This window comes from Aphelocoma coerulescens, chromosome 1A, assembly GCF_041296385.1.
Source record: "Aphelocoma coerulescens isolate FSJ_1873_10779 chromosome 1A, UR_Acoe_1.0, whole genome shotgun sequence".
Taxonomy (NCBI): Eukaryota; Metazoa; Chordata; class Aves; order Passeriformes; family Corvidae; genus Aphelocoma; species Aphelocoma coerulescens.
This window is the reverse complement of record NC_091014.1, coordinates 13609643-13631997: the sequence shown is the minus strand read 5'-3', so window position 1 is coordinate 13631997 and position 22355 is coordinate 13609643. Positions and strand designations below refer to the sequence as shown.

General features: G+C 41.2%; 1 protein-coding gene across 4 annotated transcripts in view; it reads left to right on the top strand.

The window, feature by feature from the left end:
- Positions 1-302: 302 nt before the first annotated feature.
- The window catches only part of SLC26A5 (solute carrier family 26 member 5), a 32568-nt gene continuing 10515 nt past the window's right edge, over positions 303-22355 (top strand). For 3 of the 4 annotated variants that reach the window (XM_069036063.1, XM_069036081.1, XM_069036089.1), the window contains exons 1-10: positions 313-393; positions 1040-1159; positions 11559-11772; positions 13403-13542; positions 16653-16763; positions 17316-17497; positions 18017-18181; positions 19610-19762; positions 20990-21072; positions 21167-21314. In XM_069036063.1, coding sequence (XP_068892164.1) covers positions 11618-11772; positions 13403-13542; positions 16653-16763; positions 17316-17497; positions 18017-18181; positions 19610-19762; positions 20990-21072; positions 21167-21314 — 1137 coding nt within the window. In that variant the 5' untranslated portion in view covers positions 313-393; positions 1040-1159; positions 11559-11617. Of the gene's footprint in view, positions 394-1039; positions 1160-11558; positions 11773-13402; positions 13543-16652; positions 16764-17315; positions 17498-18016; positions 18182-19609; positions 19763-20989; positions 21073-21166; positions 21315-22355 lie in introns of all 4 variants that reach the window. The other variant, XM_069036072.1, reaches the window with a different exon arrangement.

Sequence of the window (22355 nt, the reverse complement as noted above, 5' to 3'; positions counted from 1 at the left end):
ACCATCCCAGGACTCCGCGGTTCTCTCCGAGCGCGGCGCTCCGGGCGGCTCCGAGCAGCGCAGCGCGCGCGCAGGCCGCCCCGCCGGGCACGCGCAGGCCGCCCCGCCGGGCACGCGCAGGCCGCCCCGCCGGGCACGCGCAGGCCGCCCCGCCGGGCACGCGCACGGCCCCGCGGCATCCTGGGACTCGTAGGCCGCGGCGGGGACGCGCCCGGCGGGAGCTGGGGGGGGGGACTACGAGTCCCAGGCGCGCCCGCGGCCGCGGGGCGGGAGGGGGCAGGAGGGGGCGGGGGCTGGCGGCCGCCCCCATCCCTGTGCTCCTCACCTTGGAGCGAGCGGCGGCTGCGGCTGCCGGGCTGGATGCGCCGGGCTGGAGGGAGGCGGCGCCGGGAGGTGAGCGGAGCGCGGCCGGCCGGGCCGGGGGGGAGCGCGGCGTGCGGGGTCGCTGGCGGATGGGGTCTCTCCCCTTGAGCGGATCTCCCCCGAGGGGAGCGAGTCTCGCCGCGAGGAGCGTCGGTGGGGTCGGGCTGTCCCGGTCTCTGTGGCTCCTGCTCGGTCAGCCCGGGCCGGGGGTGGCCGGGGGGGTCTCACCCCGTGCCGCCCCCGCTCCCTTCGCCCCCTCGCCCCGCGTGCGGCAGGAGCGGCTCGAAGGCAGCGCCGTGCCGGGGCGGCGCCGCTCCGCGCCTCCCGCTCCGCGCCTCCCGCTCCGCGCCTCCCGCTCCGCCCAGGGGCTCCCGGGCAGCGGCGGCGCCCGCGCCGCTCGGTGCTGTTCAACGCGCAGCACCCGAGGGGAAACCGGAGGGAGGGTGAGAGGTCAGTCATTTCCTCCTCTGTTGGCTGCACGCGACTGTAAGCTGCGCGCTGTCAGTTTGGGTCTAAGCGACTCTCCCAAGAAGTCCTGTAAAAACAAAAATTACCTGCTGCGCACTTCCATTACTGGCTTCAACATCAAGACCTTCAAAACCTTTCCAAAACCTCGATTAATCTATTCCCCCCCCCCCCGCCCCCCCCAACCCCTTCACGCGCTTCCAATTTTCAGGCAAAGAAGAAGATCTTCCCTTTCCTTGTGTCAGTGTTTTTCAACTTGACGAACTGTGGGAACATTTTGAGCTCCTTACAAGGGATCAGTGAAAGCAACTAGGAAAAGCCAGCCAGAAGAGTAAGTAGGCTTAAATTTGCCGTGCTCGTGCCCATGCTGCTATTGCAAAACTTTTAATTGTCTGAACATTGAAATATGGTTGAAAGCTTTTTTCGGGATGCTTCGAAGTTTCAGGGGACCCAAGTGGCTGTTGCAGCAGGCATTTAGGGATAGTCCAGTAGGAAGGAAAAGAAAAAACATTAGATTGTTGCCATTATTTCTGCTGATGAATCAGCAGAATATGCATTCTATCTATACATATATCTATCATAGTAATACAGTTGTACAGCATTGGTTTTTATGTGGATGACTGACTACAAGGGTCTGGGCACTGGAGCATTTTGGCTGAAGTTTTCACAAAGGAAGACTAAAATCTGCAAACAGACTTTTAAAATGTCTTTTACTAAATGTGCAGTAACAGGTTAACAGGTGGGTTAACAGGTGTCTTGAGTTTTATTACAGAATTTAGTAGGATGCTACTTTACTGCCACTGTAGAAATAGAAGAGCTAAGGTAATTAACTGTGCTTAACTTGTGTTTCAGAAGCAAGCACGTGCAGGTAGCTTGCAGTGCATTAACTCTGTGGGGATCACCTCTTGCCTTCCTCAAGGGACAGTAGTCACACTTTGAAACCCTTGGTTTCTGACAGTGCTAAGCCTTCCTAAGACATGATAGCTGTTTCAGCTCTGCATTTAGCAGCATTCTGAACTGTTTTGTTAATCGTCTTGCACTGCACTGTGAAACATCTCTGAAATGTAGTGTGGAAAAGGTATAGGGAGGGAATGGAGTTTCGCACATGCAGAGCTGCTGTTGGTAGCTGATAAAGCATATTAATTTGCAATAGCATTTACTCCCTTGTATAGGCTTGAGTATTTAACTCATCAGTCTCATTCTTCATTGCATTTAAAGGTATCTTTATGGGGGGAGTTGGGACAATATTGAGTTACATTCAGAATCAGATTCCAGTGAGGGAAAGCTCTAAGTCCAATAAGAAACAAGCCTGCTGCTGCATCCATGCTTGGGTTCTGGTCACATTTCCTCTGTCTAAGTAATGTGCCTGGAGCTGATGTGCTTTTTTTGCTTGTACTGTACAAACTCTGTGTGCAGGATAACAGTTTGCTTAAAGGCTGACATAATTTTAAAAAGTGAAGATGATTGAGCATAATCCAGGTGAAAGGCCTAGGAAATGGTGACGGTTTTAACCTCTGGCTCAAACTGATCCCTGTTTTCTATCCTGAATACTTACTAAAGTGCTCTGTTGGATTCAGCCATCAGATCTTACAACTTGGAGCACTGAACAGCTATTGCATCTCACCTTTTGTTTGAAATTTCTAGTCCATTACTGTGGTTCAAATCATATCTTTAGCACAAAGTTCTTCATGGGTATAGTAGTCTGTCCCCAAAAATTCTGTGTTTTTAGAACTTAATTATTCCAAAACCACATGGAAAGTTGGTTATTTAGTGTGATGCTAAAATCATGGAAAACAGGCACAGATCTAGCACATGGCTGTAACACTGTTGCTTTTTTGCTGATAACTTAAGAAAGAGGAACCGAACGTATGTTTATCTGCTTTGACTATTGTTACAGTATGGATGGACCAGTATTGTCTTAAACTACTATTTTTTTGGACTGTAGCCTCTGTAAATGTAACCAAGACTTTTGTGCAGCCACTGAGTTTCCTGGAAAAGCACAGTCCTTTGAGTCCTGTGCCTCTCTTGGTGTCTGCCCAATGAACTGCTGACTGCTATTTTTTTCTTCTATTTTATTGCTGATGTATTTTTTCTATAAGATCTGGTTTGCTGAAGCTTTCTTTTCTGTTTTTTTTTCTATCTGATTGTTTCATAACCTGTAACTTTTAGCACAAGAAAACCATGCTGAAACTAAAACTCTCAAGTTCTAATTAGCCTATTGATTTCCCAATTAACTTAATTGAATTAAACACCATCCTTATTCAGATGTTTGTTTCCCCAGATGTGTCAGCCAGCAGAGTGTTGTCCTGCTAGATCGTATTTTGTGATAACTGTTTATTTTATTTTGTACAGTAGCAAGCTGGGAAGACCTTCCATGTGACAAACAATAGTGTGATTGCCTTCCTGGGAGGTTTTTGACAATTAATCTGTATTTTTACTTCCTGGGTAGAATCTTTTTTTCTCCAGCCTTCATTGAAAGCTTATTGGTTTTGCCCAGGCAGTGGTTCAAGTTACACTGCTCTGCTTTGACTGTTACATACCATTTTGTATGTCCAATTCTGTTTGTGTTCTTGTGTTGTTGTGGTTATTGGGGAGGGTGTGAGTTAGCTAATTAATAGATTTTAATCTGTTAATTGAAAGCCTGAGATTCTGACGCATAGACTGAGCTAGAGCAAAGATCAAATTGCTCCTTTTAATTTATTTTATGGAAATTAGGTTCTGAGGCAAGGCTGAGATTTGAGAGCTCCTGAGAAAACCTTTCATAACTAACCTCTCATCCCATGTTGGGCGGGGCTTTGAGCAACTTGGCCTAGTGAAGGCGTCCCTACCCATGGCAGGGGGGTTGGAAGTAGGTGGTCTTGAAGGTCCCTTCCACCATTCTGTGATTCTAGGGTACAGACAGAATTTTCCAATCCAAATCAAAGATTGCTCTGTGTCTGTTGTTTGAAACATCCTGGTTGGAGTTCAGTCTGGTAGGGACAAACCAATTAAGCTCAATTAAGGATTGAACTAATTTTTTATTACAAAATTTCTACATGGTTTTCATGGAGCAGAATTTAAAAATCCATACCCCATGCAGGAGAAAACTTGGATTGCTACTGAGAGGTGCCCACAGGGAGCTGCCTGTTCCTGTTCTCACAGAGCTCTACTAAGCTCAGGCAAATCTGAAGGATGACATCAGGAACAAAACTACATATCTTTCCTAGATACAGGCAACTGTAATGTCTTCTCCAAATACAGAAGTTTTGCTGCTGCTGCTATAACTTTGTAGCGTAACACTGTTCAAGTCCTTTCCCAGAGAAAGCTATACCTGAGTTCATTTACCTCTTCAGCATCTAACCCTGCATCTCCTGCTTTACCAGGATCCTGCCACAGCTTCACAGCTTTGACATAACATTGTTTTCTAAGCCCTCGCAATTTCTTTCAGTTTTACTGTTTCTTTATCTACTGTCTCTGGTTCATTGCATTTTTCTTTTTGGAATTTTGCACTGGGCTTCTTGTTTGCTTGTTTTGCTTTCTGTATTATATGATTCTAGTTCTATTTCTTTGCCAGTTTCATGTTTAAAATCAAATATATATGATCTTTTTTTGGTGTTTCATTTATGTCCATATAGCTGAACAGGTGACTTGAGTCTAACTACAGTTGTAGTGAATCTGATTTTATTTTTTCCCCGCGTTCTGGTGACATTTGTTTCTTTTGCCTATGTGTTCCTGAGAAAGAAAGAAAGAAGGAAAGTCTTGCAAGAATAAATCATCAGAAAATTACTCAATGAACCTTTCTTCATTTCATTTGACGATCCTCAGCCCAGATACCCTTCTTGCTCTTCCAGTTCCTTCATCAAGACACCCTGTTCTAGTGTAGCTGTTGCAGGAATCCATTCATGCAGGGTTGTTCTGCCAAACACACTTGGAGTCATTTGGAGAATTTTTCAGCTCTATGAGGGTTGGTTTTTGTGCAGTTAAGAACAGACATGGTGCTGTCTCACATTAAAATTTCATCAGCTACAGAAGAAATATGAAGTCATAAGGTGAGCTGCAAATAAAGCAGGGGTTTGCTGTGAAATACTTATTTGAGAAACTTCTCTACACATTCTTTGCTTACAGTGTATTTTTAAATATTTCAAGCAAAAGCAGTGTTGGCCTGTGTCTGCCTTGCACTCATGGCCTTTAGGTGTAACCTTGGCATCAAAATGTTGAGGAAAGTTATTCCCACTGTCTGGCACACACCTTCAGATCATGAAGCAACATTCCAAGTACATAGGAGACAGGAGGATGCTGTTGTTTAGATAACATCTTAACCAAGCAACAGTTCCATAAATGGGGACAGAATCTGTCGTAAGTCATGTTCTGCTTACTGCTCATACAGGATTTGCTTTGATACCTAGTGCAGAAAAAAGGTAAACACAAAAAGTGTGTGTTACAAAGTAGCTTCCAAGAATGAAATGTTTGCAGATCCTAACATGGGTAGGGGAAGGTCTCAGAACTATCAGGATGAGAGTTGCAGCTTTGATAAAAAGTTAGCACTCCTGCTTAACCACGGAGTGGCTGCCCTATGCTGAAGTTCTGTGTTGCCTTTCAGAAGCATCAGTTCTCCAGGAATTTCTTCAGGCATGGCAGTGGCTGTAGCCTGTTTTGCAGAGGAACAGATCCTTTCAGAACATGTTAGAAAGAGAGCCTTGTAGAGATTCCTCGGAGACTTCAAAACCTCATGTGACTAAAGTAATGTAGTTACTTTATGCCATGTTTTCAGCAGTGAAAGCAGAATATAAATTTATAATCCCATTCTAAACCCTCTCTTCTTCCCTCTCTGCACCCCAGTCATTTCTTCCTCTGACCACACTGTTCTACTATCCTTCAGGTTCCTCTGTGACTTGAGAGGTTTGCACTGTAAACATGATGACTGAAATGATTTTGGTTATAAATAACAACCTTCTATTTTTTTGTTGTTTATTTTTAACTTGATGCAGCACTTGAGAGGCTAGTGATGTGTGTAAACAGAGTTGATGAAGCAGAGAGGGGAGATTTCTTTTGGTGGCTTCTCTGTAGAAGGAGGTGTATCATAGAATGAAGTAATGTCTTTCTGCACAGACACTTGTTTGCTGTCTGTGTGTTCCACTTTGCCTGAAAAAATGAACCAGCTGCTGGAGGCCATTGGTGTACTGAGATCACACGAAGTACCGAAATTATTTTGGCTTAGCTTGGTGTGTATGCATGATCTTGATTTATGTTATCTCCTCTGATCAACTGGAGCTTTATGATGAAAACTGCTCCAGCAAAGTTTTTGGCAGTGGATTTTCTCTGGAAAATGAAGCTGGCTAATGATTACCTGTCTCTGAGGTGGTATATATCCTTATCAGTCAACTTAAGCACAACAAAGGGGTCATCAACCATGGTACCATTCTGATTATCTGATTCCACTATTGCTAGCTACTGCTTTTGGCAAAGGGAAAGAAGATGGCAGACTAGGATCCAAGGTCACTGAAGTCACAAAAAGCAGGAATGAGAATAATCATATTGCCATGGGTTCTCATGGTCATCAGTGTGTTTACACTGGAAACAGAAGTCATCCCTTATCTGTATCTCAGAGGGAAGGAGACCAGTGTTCCGCTGCTCAAAGTGTTCCAGGTGTTTCTTATGTGGAATTGATTAAACAGCTCAATCATCATAACAGGTTCCTAAAACATTCTGTTGATGAAAATAAACATAAGATTGCTGGTTGAGAAGAGATACTGTTAAGACACTGATGAATTCATTAGTCCATGGAATAAACCTTTGGACACTAAAGTATTTTTTGGCAAGGAACATGAAATATAATTTACCTCTTATAAGTTAAATAATCTTATTATTTTTAATATATATCTAATTTGTTATCATTTTGAGAGAAGGATCTTTATGCCCCACATGTTATTATTATGCTCTTTTTAGTGGCTAAGATAGGTTCATTAGAGGAAAATATATCATACTGATTTCAACAGCCTTAAGAAATGAGGCTGCTGCTACTGCTCCATATCCCCAGATCCAACCAGTACCAAGGCTAAAAATGTGTTTCCCATAGGCACACAGACACAGAATACACATACACAATGTGTTTACATCTGTACATGGCAAATCCTGAATATCAGAGAGGCAACACCAACGGCTTCATCCCCTCTGCTCTCTGGCTAAGCAGGATGGAGGCCCAATAGTGAGAATATATGTAGAGATACGTCACACACTTACAGGGTGGATCCCTCCAGCACCTGGGCTCACACACTCAGTCTGCCCAGTAGCTCCTTCATCCCAGTCTCCCCAGCTGAGCTGACATATGAGCGCTCAAGGCCATAGCCCCACTCCAGTTACTGGTACAGACCATCACGTGTGCACATGTGTGACTGGCTAGGACTTCCCTGGACCCCTTTTGCTGCCCCTGTGTGCTCTTACTCTTAGAGATGGGCAGATGCTTCCACACCTAGAACTGGCAGGGACTTCCAGGGTCTTATAGGTGACCCTTGTGTGGTGCTCTGGACTGGTGGGGGTGAGCTTTTGATAGGCTGATGGCTCATGTGGTGGCCCTGGCAGTAGCCCACCAGGGTATTATCCAGGTTCTCCATCCTGCTGTTTTCAGTAACACCATGGGTGTGTGGAGAAGCTTTTATTACACAACCAAACACAGTTCATGTAATCATCTCACCTTTCTAAAGAGTAAAGTGGAAATTTTGCCTGTCTGAAAGCTGCGTAGAAATTTAAGGTCTTGATTTTTTTTTCCCAAAGGTTTACTCCTGGAGTGCATTTCTTAGATTAGGACCTACACAAGGAAAATTTTGTTTGTTTCGCAAGTTATTTCTAAATTTATCAAGTTTTACATAAGAGCTTCTGGTTTTAAAAATCTAGTTGTTAGTGGATTTAATGGGAGTAGTGGAGGAGGAATGAGAATAATGAGCACAGTAAAACTAGGAGAACATACTCATTATGACCCCACCCAGTCATTTTACACCTTTGTGCATATATTTTTAAAAACAACTTTGTACATGTCACTCAAGGTGATAAGTGGAAGGGCATAGGGCACTGGGGAATGAGGCCAGAGAGGAAAGAAAGAAATGAGCCATTATGTGGTTCCTAAAATCACCTGGATTTTTGTCTCGCCTCTTCAGGCAGTAGGAACAGACTTTGCAATAACTGTGCCTTTCAGTGTACATTTGGGAGAACATATTTTACATAGAATGGCAGTATTTCCACCAGCCCTTTGGCTGGTGGCAGTCACCTGTATTTGTAAGCTTGGAGACACAAAATATTTTGTAGACTTTTTAGTTCATGATCAAACTTGGGGTTCTCTAGCAGAGGACACACTGTAACACAGTAGTAGTACTGTCCACCTGTGCTTTTCTGCTACTTAAAGCAATTTGTGCTTAGCTTCCAAAAGAAAGGGGGTTTGCTCTTTTAGAACAGGCAAGACAATGGATTTGCTGCTGATTCCCCCATTTCCTTAGGTGGTTCAGACACATTCAGGTTAGATACACATTAGGAGCAAAAGTGCCTATTAAAGCTGCAACAGTCACACAGTACACCATTCTTAATATCTCCACCTTCTGGCTTTTTTTTCCTCCCCATAGTTGTATTTTGAATCTGAGGAACAGCAGCCAAATCTTTGTCCCTATAAATTTTATTGTTGCACTCTGACTCGTGATTTGGATCAAAAATTACTGTCCTCTACAAAAATCCGTGCAGATGGCTTGACAGACCTCCTTTATCAGCTAAGATTGGGAAGAGAAAGTGCTAATTTATTAGTGATAGTGTTATAAATTAATGTTTGCTTCTACTTTTTTTTTTTTCTTTAACACCTTCAATTTGATAATAGCAGTAGACATAAGACAGGCCTTTATCAGTCAGATAAAGAATTGCCAGCTCTTAAGTCTTTTGCATACAGGTTTTAACTACTTCAGCTCAACTCATATCTGGGTGATAAGATTAATGACAGTGTTTCTTACAGCTTTTGAACTTTATTCTTGCCATGAAGTTCAAAGGTTGTCCAAGAGTAGTATTCCACTATCCACCATTGCCTTTCTCTTCCTCTGGATAAAGGTCTGTGAGTTTTCAGAAATCATAGCAGGCAGCTTTGTTTTCATGAAAATGGCAGTACCTGCTTTTCAAACATTCTGCGAGTGAAGGGCAAGACTCAGTTTCTGAGCCTTGGATAACTGTGTTGGCAGTTTGTCATACAGCAAACACTTGGAGAAACACTCAAACCAGTCATGAAATGCTACTATTTTGCTACTCTATGGACAATGCTCATAAAGACAAGCATCTCAATCTTGCTCTCTGTGTTCTTTTGCAAAAGAGAGGGATGATATTAAAGACTGTAGTTGTTATTGTGTTATCTACATCTTAGTATTTTAGGTTGCCATCAGAGAACATGCTTATGCAGGGCTGTTAAGATGAAGTTGGTGACATGACATGGAAAAATAGAACATGATATATCTAGCAGTAGTTTTAGGTAGATTTAGGACCTCTTTTAATGACATGTGATTTGTTTTCCACGTTCTTGTATCCACTGTGAAGGTAAAGACAAGATCCTCTCATATCCTCCCTCAAGTTTACTTTCGTGTTAGCTGATTCTCATGATTCAGTGCAGTGTAACTTCCTTATTCTAACAGAATCAGAAACGTTCAATGTACAGCTTAAAAACCTTCAGACTGAGTGGTGGTGAAACTTGGCTTGTGACCTCTGCTAGTATTCCAAACTTGTCATGATCTGGATAACATTTAGAGTTGAGCTTTGCTCAGTTACTCAAATACACCTGTATCATTTTTTCTACCATGAAAAACAGAGGCAGGATGGAACTTCTGTTGTTCTGCATGTGCTCATAGTACCTGGAAGAGCTGGAGCATGTGTACAGAACTGGAGATTTCCAGACCCCTCCAGGTATAGATTTACATTACAAACTCATATGGCTTTTCCAGATATTAACCAATCTACATGAAGCTGAACAAACTCAAATGTGGAAATTTGGGACCTGAATTATTTGGGATTAACAGGGAACTGTCTTGTGTTGCTGTCCTTTGTAACAGAAAGAAGGCAGAGTGCATGTTTTTAAAACCTTGGCTAAAAATGTTTTGATATTACATTCTCATTTCACTGGGGAAGTTTGGCCAAAACCAAGCCGTTGAACTGATTTGGTTTGTGTCTTTTGCATGCAGCTGCAGTTTTTATTCTGATTTGAGTGGATTTTCTGTTTAGGACTAATTAAACTTACTTCTTAATTTGTAGATCAGGCCAATGTTGCCAGAACACATCAATTATTCACTGGAAAAGGTAGATTCTATGTGAATAATGACATAAGGGACCATTACGGAATCCCAGAATGGTTGAGGCTTGAAGGGACTTCTGGGGATCATAGATTACAACCTCCCTGCTCAAGCAGTATCACCTTTATTTCACACAATAAAGCTGAAGCCAATCTAGAGTGTGGTGTAAATAAAAAAATTAGAATTCTAATAAAAATATCTTTTTGTGACTAACAGTGTAAGGAAAGCGTTGCTTACAAATTACTGAGAACTGAAGAGGTGCTAGGTTGTGTCAGTCCTAAGAGATAGAAACTACCAAGACCTGAGTGGAAAATTCCAGCACTTTCATCAGACTGAAGTCTATTGCATAGATAGCAGTATTGGTATTTTGCTGATGGTCTTGACTGTATTTGCTGAATCAGAATGTTGGACCAATCATGGTTAGCTTTGTCTGGGTGTTTAGGTAGCATTTGTTTAATTTCTGCGTGGTAACCCTTTCCCAGAAAAGCACTGATGTACAGCTAAAAACTGAACCACCCCTGGGTTAGCTCCCTTGGTTGAAGGCAAACACATGCTTAAGTGACTTGCTGGACTTGAGCCCAAGGCCTTGTTCACGATGATAGCTCTGTTTCCCATTGCGCTCACGTTCTGTCATCGAATGTGGCACTAGCCGGCATCTCTGCCTAACAACATAGCAGTCCTGTCACTTTGCTCATAACTGGGAGTTGTGTTTCTAGCCCAATATTTCTAAAAGCAGCAAACATGGGGCAAAGGAATTAGCAGAGTGCCTTTTAAACATGTAAAGATGTTTGTGGCACTGAATCAGACAGACAAAGAGATCTTTACAAACCTTCTGGCTAGTTTTAACACTGGGCACATCTCCCAATTCTTGTTTTAGTCAGTGCAGATTGAGAATAGGAGTAAGTGGTACACCCATTGAAATAACTGTTTGAAAGTAGCGAATTGTGCATCCTTGAGATTCTGTTTGCAAAAAGAAGCCTCTGAAAGAGAGGGGAAAGCAGGTGGATGGCTGCAGGAAGCGGTTGACAATCTGGAAGAAAGAAATGGGTTTCTCAGTGTTAAAGTCAGAGTTCTGTCTTTTGATAATGGACATGCCAGTTTGTGAGTAAGCAGGAAGTAACTCAGCAATAAAGGAATCTCCCTCCTACAGGGTCATGTTCTTTAAAAACTGAGGGAAAATCCAGATAAACATGAATACAACCTTCCAAGTTGTTTCAGCTATTATTTACAAAGTAATTAATGCGAGAGCTTTCATTACACAAGAGAAGCATAAATTAATAGCTTGCATATACGAAAGACTGTGCGATTTATTTTCTTACTGCTGTTACAGATTATTTAATTAGACTGCAATCACAGTTCTTGTCTCTAGCTTGTCAAAATACATTATTTGAAAAGAAATGCCAAATCTGAGATTAAAAAGGCAACCAAACTTATTTTGTCTGCAACCAGGTTTTTCAGTGGAGACTGTGGAACTGTTGCTCCTTCACTGCTGCTCTGTGAGATTAACTATGGAACATGTTCAAGAACAAGAAGCGTGTCTTGAGCAAACCCAAAGGTATTGTGTGCAGAGACCAATATACAACCAGGAGCTCCTGCAAGGACAGCTGCACAGGCGACAGAGAACCCCTCAGACCTTAGGGCAGAAGATTGCGCATTCTTGGCGGTAGGGTTTTTTGTCTTAACTTTGTTTTATTGATTAGAAATATTATAATTCTTAATTGATTCATGCAATTAATCTTTTCAAAGAAACCTGAAAGATAAAACCACTAATTCTGCTTTGACTATTCAGCAAGACTGGGAAGAAGTCGTATATGTGCTTTTAATGTTAATGTATAACTGTATTAAAAAATGTTGGATAAATTAGTTGAATTGCCTTCATCAAAGTGCAGAAGGAAAATATGCAGCATATGATTTGACTATTAGTCAAATCACGTGACATGAATTCATAAGACCCAGAAAAATATCTGTCCTTTTTATGTGGAAATACTTACAGCCAAATTTGTTCTTCACATGATCCTTTTACAGAAGAATGGAGATGTGTGATAGCTGTGTAGAAATCTAAATTATTAGTCTAACAAGGACTTACTGAAGGCATTCTGTAGCTTTTAATTAACTGCCTTGGAATCTAAGTATCATCTGGTTAGACATGAAATGTCTTTAACTGTGCTTCTCTTGCTCTGTGGTACCAGGGGATTTAAGTTCTAGTTAAGTTCTCTTTGGCTTTATGTTTATCCATGCTTCATTTGCAGAGTTTTTTCAATTTCTTGCTCAAACCTTGTTCTGCAGGACAACAAATGATTTCTGCCTGTTTGCTTTTCTATAAAATATTCCTGTTCACATGATTTGGCATTTGGAAATTTGCTTTGGTTTATGGAATGACTTTAATGGTAAAGACATTTAATTCCACCTCAGAAAACTTACCTGTCCTGAATAAAAAAAATGTGGATCAAAATCCTCCTTCTTGTGATGCAGTCTACTTAAACATGGAGAAGTGTGGATGACTCCCTCACTTGCAGCAGCAAGCTTCTTCACTGTGCAATTCAGAAATGCTAACAAATCTCTGCAATTCTCTGCAGTTCTCTTGCAGTTCCCCTACACAGGAAAGAAAGCATTTATACAATCCCAGTGTCACATTTTTACCCAAGGTTAAACTTACCACAGTACAATCAAAGCATGATGCATAGCAGTACTGGATAGAGATATGTGTTTCCTGGCTCTGTTCATTTGTCATGAGTCAGGGTTTCAGAAGGTTAATGGCTCTGCTAAGAGCCACAAGGGTCAGTGCTGCTGGCTTCAGTGATAGTAACAAGTACTGGTTAAATTAATAGATCTGGCATTTTTAAAGCATAATAATGTAAAATGTTACAATCAAAGAAAGTATAAAGCACACAAATAGTAAATGGGAAAAAGCACTGCAAAGTACTCTGATGAGTGAAAACACTACCAGGAAGCAAGTTATGCTCAGGGGATTGTTACTAGCAATGATCTCAGTAAAAGGTGGTGTGTGGCCACTCAGTTGTGCATAGACTGCAATAGTTTTACTTCCCACTGACCTCCAGCCTCACAAGACTTTAGTTCTCTTCTCCAGTTCCGTAAGGTTTGTGGACAGCACCAACATGTGATTAAGGGCTAAATTAACTGGAGGCGTAGTTGCTTGTGCATAAGCATGTCCAGAAATTATTGTCATCAGGAGTCCGAGCCTGCCTTTAATTTTCCTGTATAGGGATGAAAGACAATTTTTTCAACATTTTGTCCCCTGCTAGTGTCTAACTTTTTCTGCTTTGTATTTCCAGTTGTTCTTCTAAGAAAGCCAAGTCTCATCTTTACCGTTTCTTACCGATTTTAAAATGGCTTCCTCGTTACCCAGTGAAGGAATACTTATTAGGAGACATTATCTCAGGTATAAGCACTGGGGTCATGCAGCTTCCTCAAGGTGGGTGTACCTCTAGATTTAATTATCTCTTCTTTGCTTTTTCTGTGTGCTTTTATGGTAGTGTTTGGCATCCTGAAACAGGTGCTCCTGAGAACAGGATGTGTATCTCAGGGCTCTGTGTGGAGATCAGCATGGATTCTGCAGACCAGCCCAGAATGATGATTCCCTTAAAACTGCAAGTCAGTGATATGCACCAAACTCTGAAAGAAGCTCCCTCTCAGTACCTCTCAGTACCCACAGCTTTCAATGGCAGACTTCAAGAGCATGTATAAACTTTTGCTGAATGCACCCTATTACTGATTTCATTGTCCTGAAAGTCACGGCAAATTTCCTACAGAGGGTAGCAGTATCTAACAGACATACAGACATTATGTTTCAGGGAGCAACTGGTGTGAAGTAACCAAACTAAATTTAATGAGAGAAGAACATGCAACAATCCAAAGACTGATTACTAAGGCTAGAAGTCACCAGTTTATGCTGGAACCATAATAGTGGGCAGTGATTTACATGGTGGAAATAAATCAAAAGTATCATCAGTAACAAGACTGAAAATATGTGGAAATTTCTGTTAAACTACTTGGAAGTGTCACCATAAGTGGAGCCTGGTCCTGAACCAGGAGTAGGTTCTGGAGGACAAAGAGAAAACCAGTGTTCACTATTCTGTTCAGCTCTTGGTGAATGGACCAGTAGAATCTTTTTTTTAGCCTGACACTTACTATTAGTGGTTTCAGAAGTGTTAGGAGGTTAGAAAGCAACAGCACATGTACAGCAATATCATTATGGGCTGCCCACTGCTCTGGGAATGGCAGCTTCACAACAGCTGCCACAGTCTCAGTAGATTTTTCCAGGAGGTCTTGGAGTCAAGGAAATTCTTTCATTTCTGCAGAGCCCCGTCCACAGGGTGATGTAATTAAGCATATATAAGTTTACTTCGGTGTTGACTTAATTCATATTTGCATCTCACTTCTTCCACTTTAGGTGGAGGCAGGTCTGAAAAATTCATCTGTAAATCCAAGATTTTAATAGGTGGTAACCCATTAAAATAACTAAATCCTCAGACTGTGCAGATAATTTCTTTATTTCTGAATCTTCCTGGTTTTGTGTTTCATAATTAAGGTTATTTTTTCTTCCACACATGTAAGCATCAACTTACCTTAAACTGATAGCTAATGTGGTTAACTTTCAGGCATATCTGTCATATACTAGATACAAACATTGCCAGTTGTATAAGGAAGCATAATTTATGTCATGACCTGAAAGCACACTAAAATATAAGTGGTCAGCAGTGGACTTTATACTTAATTTTGTGTCTCTGTTTTAAAGTAAACACTATTCGTTTGGTGACTGTAAACATGCCCTTAAATTGCTCCTAATCTTTCGCTTTCTTAAAACACAAAAGTTGAACTTTCATTTTTCTGGAATAGATGTAATTATAGCAAGCATGAGTTCAAAGGTGCCTGGGAATTATTCCAGGCAGAACAACAATGACCATGGTGTTCAAGCCATGGCCTCCTATCAAGTCAATATCTCTTTATTTCCTTGGCACTGACAGGCTTTAAAAAAGCCAGTGTAAATGAAAGGGAATAAAAGGGTATTCAGATCAGGAACTTCACACAGACCCACCGTCCCACTTTTGAACACTGATTTTCTGTTCTGGTTACTTGTACTGTTAAGTTCATCATCATACTAAAGGCCAGGCTGTTATATATAATACAGGGTGTTTTCTGATGTCAGGAGAGGTACCCCTTGGGTCAGAGAATATGTGTGGGATGAGTTTCACAAGTACTTAATGAAGTGCTCATTGGAGCAAGAGCGTGAATGGTACCATCATTCTAGTTCTCATGGGAATTTGAATTTTTGGTTAGGAGTCAGGCTCAAACAAGGCCCTCTGAATTACTACAAGAGCATTTGGATGGCACAGAAGATCCCTTTGGTTTACTTTTTTTGTAACCTGATTCTTTGTCTCCCAATTTAAATTAATAGGGAGAGGTGTTTTTGAGTATCACTGGCTCTTCATGGTGGGTGAACCATTGCTTGTGTTTGAAATTTGCACTGGGCCATTGGACCAGTCTGCCCAACTGTGGTAAAAACACACAGCTTCCTCAGGTGTTACCAGCCTGCACCTGTGAGAGTACAGAACCAAGCCAAGGCAGGATACAGTGTTTTCTCGTTGAGGCCCATTTGTTCTGTTTGGGTGTCAGTTCTCATGAACACAAGCTGTGTGGAGCTGTTGTTTTGGCTGGAACTGCTTGGGACAGTTATGGGCCATATCACGTAGAGCACACCATTTGCTTGTGGGCCTGGTCCCATGACAACCACACCCTGAGTCACACAGAGGGGGAAGACTGTGGGAGATGTTCTTCCCTGGTGTCCCTTAGAGCTGTTTCCCCACAGCTCCACTGGTGTGCTTGCCAGCCCCCACTACAGATCGGGATGATGTGGATTGCACTCCACTGCATGGAACTGGACAGGGCTTAATGACAAAAAGGACTTTGTTTTTGGGAAGAATACCAGACTGTATAGGCTCTGGGACCTTACAGATAGTCAGAAATTATTCTCTGCTTATTTTACGTTTTGAAGCATGTTTTGTGGAAACATAGCCTGTTATGTCATCCCAGCCATTCTGGGGTGAGGGAGGAGGGGAATGTTTAATCAGTTATAGGTTGCCATGAACATCCACCATGTCTGATCAGAAAAGGAGGAGAAAATCAAATGTGTCCCACTGATTATGGGGGTTTGGGTGTTTCTAACTAAATTCTTCTGCAGATGAAAACAAAAGCAACAAAAGGGTTTTTGCTATTAAGGAGTTCTTCTACCCACAAAGGCAAAACAGGTGCACAGATGTACACACAAACACACACACACACCTGCAGTGCTGTAATTAGAGACTTTGGTTTCCTGACTCAACCCATCATGTTTCTAGGCACTGCCCTAGATAGAGTATTATACATTTTTAAAGAGTATTCACTGTAAGACCTCCTGTTTTTAAACGTCACAAGTCTCTAGATTTCCTATTAGGTGAGTTAAATTTTAGTAGGCTTAAATCCCTTTGCTTCAGATGGTTTATTTTTGTTGTTTATTTAACATACATATTTGTGTCTGTTTTCTAGGTTTAGCCTATGCTTTGCTGGCAGCTGTTCCCCCAGTATTTGGCCTATATTCTTCATTTTATCCTGTTTTTCTGTATACTTTTTTTGGAACCTCCAAGCACATATCAATAGGTATATCTGTATGGATAACTGAAAGTCTGTCTGTATGTGTGTATGTGTGTTTAATAAAGTTGTAAAAAATAAAATTGGAGAAATAGAAAGTGCAGTCATTTTCTATAGATTCAAATTTGTGTGCACAGGAGAAACACAAATGTTTGGAACATAACCAGTACTTTTTATTGTTAGTTTATCCATTTTACTTAGGAAGCAATAGAAGAGCATCTTGTATCTGATTAGATCTAGAAATGTGTGCTGTGAACTCCTGAACTACAATTTCATTCCTGCAGTCAACTGTCTGTGTGGCCAGGATGAATCTTTAATTTGCAAAACAGAAACTGAGATTGAAAAAAATGATGGTGCTTACGTACTGCAGAGGTGTATGTTCACCATCTAATTGGCTTTAATGGTGCTGAGTACTGGAGCAGATCTGGGGACTAAAAAATACATTATTAAGGTAGAAAACACTTCTTTTAGTGTAATTCTACATACCTCAGTAAGAACCACTCCTGAAAAAAAAACTTGCCAGGATTTTAACCAATTATTTTCCTCTCCCTGTTATTTCAGGCACCTTTGCTGTGGTTAGTATGATGGTTGGTGGCGTTGCTGTGAGAGAAGTGCCTGATGAAATTATTTCTGTGGACTATAATTCTACTAATGTTACAGATGTCCTTGAATATTACAGTGCTAGGGATACCAAGAGGGTGCAGGTAGCTGTGGTTCTCGCCTTTCTTTCGGGACTTATCCAGGTATGTGCTCACAGTTTGGTGTAAGGACAAGTTCTGCTGCTGCTGCTGGGGTTGCAGGGGGTGCTGGGTCATGGTGGATGCCCTGTCACCCGACTTGTGCTTCTGCACTGCTCCAGGTAGAACACAGGCTGCTTCATGGCAGCCACCTAACAGAACTGGGGATGGATACATTGGAGGCAGGACTTTATCTGCCATCTTAGTTGGGCTGGGAAAAAATGGGATCTTCCCCCTTTTCATTTTTTCCTATCCCATCAGAAAAACTTAACTGATGTTCTCTAATCTGTCCATAAATGCATACAAACAATGCATACGTAACATACCCATATCTCACACTGGACCTGCCAGTGGCATGGAAGACTGGGTGTATTTATAGCTGCTTACTGAACTATGGCTTTAGAAAAGCCAAGTTCAGGTTTGCCTGATCTGGTTTGGGCATTGAGGAAAGGAGAGGCGGGGGTGCATGTGCTGTATTCAGGTTATAGTGGGAGTCACATGGTTGACACTTCCCTTTTTTATTAGTTGTGTTTAGGTTTCCTTCGATTTGGATTTGTGGCCATCTATCTAACAGAGCCTCTGGTGCGAGGGTTTACCACTGCAGCTGCAGTTCATGTCTTTACTTCCCAATTAAAGTACTTCCTTGGCATCAAGACTAGCCGGTACAGTGGACCCCTCTCAGTCGTATATGTGAGTAACTACATTTACTAAACATGCAAATTCTGTGTTGTCTGAATCTAGTTCATAAGCCTTTTCCTGTTTTTATGTATTACTTGGCACTGAGTAGAATAAGCTTCAGTATTGAACACTGGGTATGAGATCTTTAGGTGCCATAGCAGTATATGAATATGTGAAAGTGCAGCTCAGGTGTGACTTGACAGATCCGCACAGTCTGAGATGGGCAGACTTCAGGATTCTGCTGAATGTAGTTTCGTGATGTGGACAGATACTGTTCACTGAAGGAGGTCTCTTGTGCCTTGGGGGAAAATGTGGTCCTGAAATGCTTCACTGTAGATCAGGCATGTTCTGCAAAGCTAGAAAATATTCCTCTCAGAATCTTTACACTCTTGAGTGGAAGAAAGGGGAAGATCTCATTTGTTTGTAAAAACCTAAGCTTTTGAGTAGATTGCTGGCCCAGCAATAATGAAGCTTTAGGATTTCATCTACACGTAGGCTATAGAAAATGCCTTGTGGGAATCTTTTTGTATGTTTGTGCAGCTATAACAAACCTTTTGGAAACAAGTCTGCATTAATGATTAATTCCAAAATTTGCTGTTCAGTTCACTGATCTGGGAACCAGTCATACTAATTGCCAAACAAATAGAAAGGAAGGTATAAATTCAAGATGTATACTGCCAGGACATCTTGAATGTATAACATCCTGACAGCTGCTGCAATTTTCCATCTGCCTAAGGAAAAGTATGTTCATCTTCTTTCAAAGACATCTCCAGAGGTTATTTATGTATTTATTTATTTAAATGCAGTGGAAGGAGGAATAATTGGTATGGAGAATCATTTACCCTCTAGCAACTTGTGTATTCCAGCAGGTTTTTTTTCTAACACCCTTTTAGTAAATGTTTTATATTAAAAGTTATTTGGATTAAGGGCCAGTTCAGCAGCGTTGCTGGATCACTGTTATTTAATCATATTGTTATGGCAACCTCAGTGGTTGTATTAGCAGCTTTATTGTTTCAGAATAGTTTATGCAGCTCTAAGTAAATGTGACTTGCCAAAGAATATTTGAAGGTATTAGAAGGAGTTTGCATTTATTGCTTTCAGGTAGCTGCCACTGAGGAATATGTGTGAAAATGTTGATGATGAGAGATATGGTGTAGTTTAGACTTCTTCCCCCATTAGAGTTTTTTGTCCTAAGTTTTTCCCCCTTTAAGAAACACTGATATTGTAAATGATTCAAGTGCATTTCTCTGCCTGAGATACTCTAGTCTTCTGTGTTTTGTGGGAACAGTGGGTATTTTGGTGAGGCACTTGTTCACAGTGGTTATAAATTTCGAATGAAACCACATCTGAAAAGCAGTGTAACATTTGCTCTTTTGTGGCAAATCTCCATGAAGATTCTATTTTCTTAAGAATAATTATGATGCTTCTGGTATATTACAGAGCATAGCTGCCGTGCTTTCAAAAATAACAACCACCAATATTGCTGCATTGATTGTTGGATTAACATGCATTGTTCTATTGCTGATTGGCAAGGAAATCAATCTCCGCTTTAAGAAGAAGCTCCCAGTTCCTATTCCTATGGAGATCATTGTGGTAAGCCAGTTGGGAGATTCTATGGCTAAATTATACAGCAATTCTAAAGCTGCAGAAACTAGCTCATGTTCTATCTTATATTACTGAGCTTGAGAGTAACTTCATTGAACATAATTCATTTGAGCCTTGATACAGTTGAAGGTTTGGATTCTGTTAAAATTAAGAACTGGTATACCCATATGGAGAGGATAAAGTCACAAAGAAGAGTTGAAAAACAGTTTAAACACCTCCAGTCCCCTAAAGCAATGGGTAGATATATATGTGTTGTAAAACCCTCTCTATCCAGGAGTTTGGGCACCTACAAGAGTCTCTGCAAGACATCCCTCTGAGTGGCATTTCCCACTTGCAGTCCAAGAGCTCAGAACCTTCTCCTGAAGGAAGGTGCTTACAGATGCCTGTTCAGAGGTTCTGCAGGGCTTGCTTGCTTTTTGAAGTGCAGTAGCAGAAAGAAGAGCTGGACCACCAGGACTTAATACTTCTCTTTCCTTCTCTGTTTCTGAGACTGATAACTGACTACAGCACTGATTCTGTTTTGAACAACTATTCTAAAATGCATGGATAAAACAGATTATCATAATGCACACAAAGCCTGCAGCTCAGACAATCTTTTGCCTTTAAAAGTGATTTGATTTAAAAATGAGTTCTTGGATTACTACAGCTCTCAAACAACCTGCACATAATGGATTCAAGAAAGGGAATAATTGAAGCTATGTGCACAATCTAGATAGAAGGAACAAAGAAAAGGGATGCTGGTGAGAGATGAGGGAGGTGGTGTAATAGGGTATTTTTTGATAGGCAATAGCAAAACAATGTTCCTTTCGTCACTATTGCATCAGTTCTCTTTACAGGTTATAGGCTCTGCATGAAAATATGCCATTGTGCACAGGCAGGAGTGTCCTTGCATTTGATTTTTCCAGTATACTAACTTGCCTGACCTTGGCTTAGGCAAAGGGAGTTCAAGTGATTCAGATCATACCATAGCATGTTCCATTTAACTGTTTACAGAAAAACTTTGTAAAATCAGGATGAGTTGGACATGATGAAGGGAAAATGATGATGCTTCCTTCCTTCTTATCTGCTTTTTTAGCCCCTAACTCATGCCAAACTGATTGACAAATAAATGTAACCCCTTGTGTGTATTAATCATAGTCAGCTAACCTTTATATCTCTTCAGGTGGCTTTATCTCTTTTTAGATAATGTTTACAAATGTGTTTGTGGATTTTTAGGTCATTATTGGAACAGGAGTTTCAGCTGGAATGAATCTGAGTGAGTCATACAAAGTGGATGTTGTTGGGAATATTCCTCAAGGGTAGGGATGATACATTCTTATTAAGACTGTGCCTTTTTTGTATTGCATATAGCTTTTATTGTATTAATTTATAAATATTAATTTAATCTCCAAGGTTACGTGCACCAGCAGTTCCTGAGATTCAGCTCATCCCAGCACTGTTTGTGGATGCAGTAGCAATAGCAATAGTTGGATTTTCAATGGCTGTATCAATGGCCAAGATCTTTGCCCTTAAACATGGTTACACCATCGATGGGAATCAGGTAAAAGTAGTGGGGTTACTTTGTTGAAAATTCTCAATAGCACCTTTGTTACATCATTAAAGTAGAGTGTGATACTGGCAAAAGTGAGGGTTTCTTCAATAGTGGAATCAGGCCAGATTTTTGACAGCCTACACATTTAAAGGCCAGGAATTAGTTTAAGTTCTTCTTCTGGCTGTGTTTAGATAACCAGTTTCACTTTTAGCTTCATTTTGGGACACCTTCTTCTGCTATACTTGGAATTATGTATGAATATTAATTGTTGGGACAGACATTACTTGGCCATACTGTCCTGATGAGCAGCTACATTTTCTTTGCTTTCTGTAATAGAGCAAAGCATAGAGTTCCCATGGGATAAATACAGTACCTTATGTGTCAAAGAACTTGTCTAGAGTTTTAAAATTCCAATTATGTTTTATAATTTCTTCTTATTCCCACCCATTGCAAATGGGCAACTTGTCATTTTCTGGGGCAGCAATTGGCCCTGTCTGTACTTAGCATTCCGAGCATGATTTGAGTCATAAGGACTGTGTTTAGGGACTCCCTAAAATGAAAATTATATGTCCTCCTCACCTACTCTGGCCTTCCTGTGCAATTTAGAATCAATATTGCAATTGGATTATTGGTCAATATCACTGTGGTGTCAAGGGAGATAAAGAGTTCCTGTGCTGTAACACATCTCCTAGAGCACACATCTGACACAGCACAAATCAGCTGCTCTCCCTTCTCAAAATTACTGTCTTCCTCTGAGAGTAAATGGAGTTTACCTACAGAGTTTTACATCTGATTAGATTAATCTCATCCTTCAGGTCATTGTCCTCTGTTACCCAAGGAGAAAAGAGGACAAATCTGTAGCTGCATGAATGCAATCAGTTCTATTTACATTAAACATAATCATCACTGACCTGAGTTCAGCATCTAGATCTTTTCCTCAGGAGGTGCCAGATGCTACTTCACCTGGGTGTTAAACTGTAGAACTCCTTGTCATAGTAGCAGTGCATGTCAAGTGTTTAAATGAGTCCAAAACTGGATTGTACAAATGCA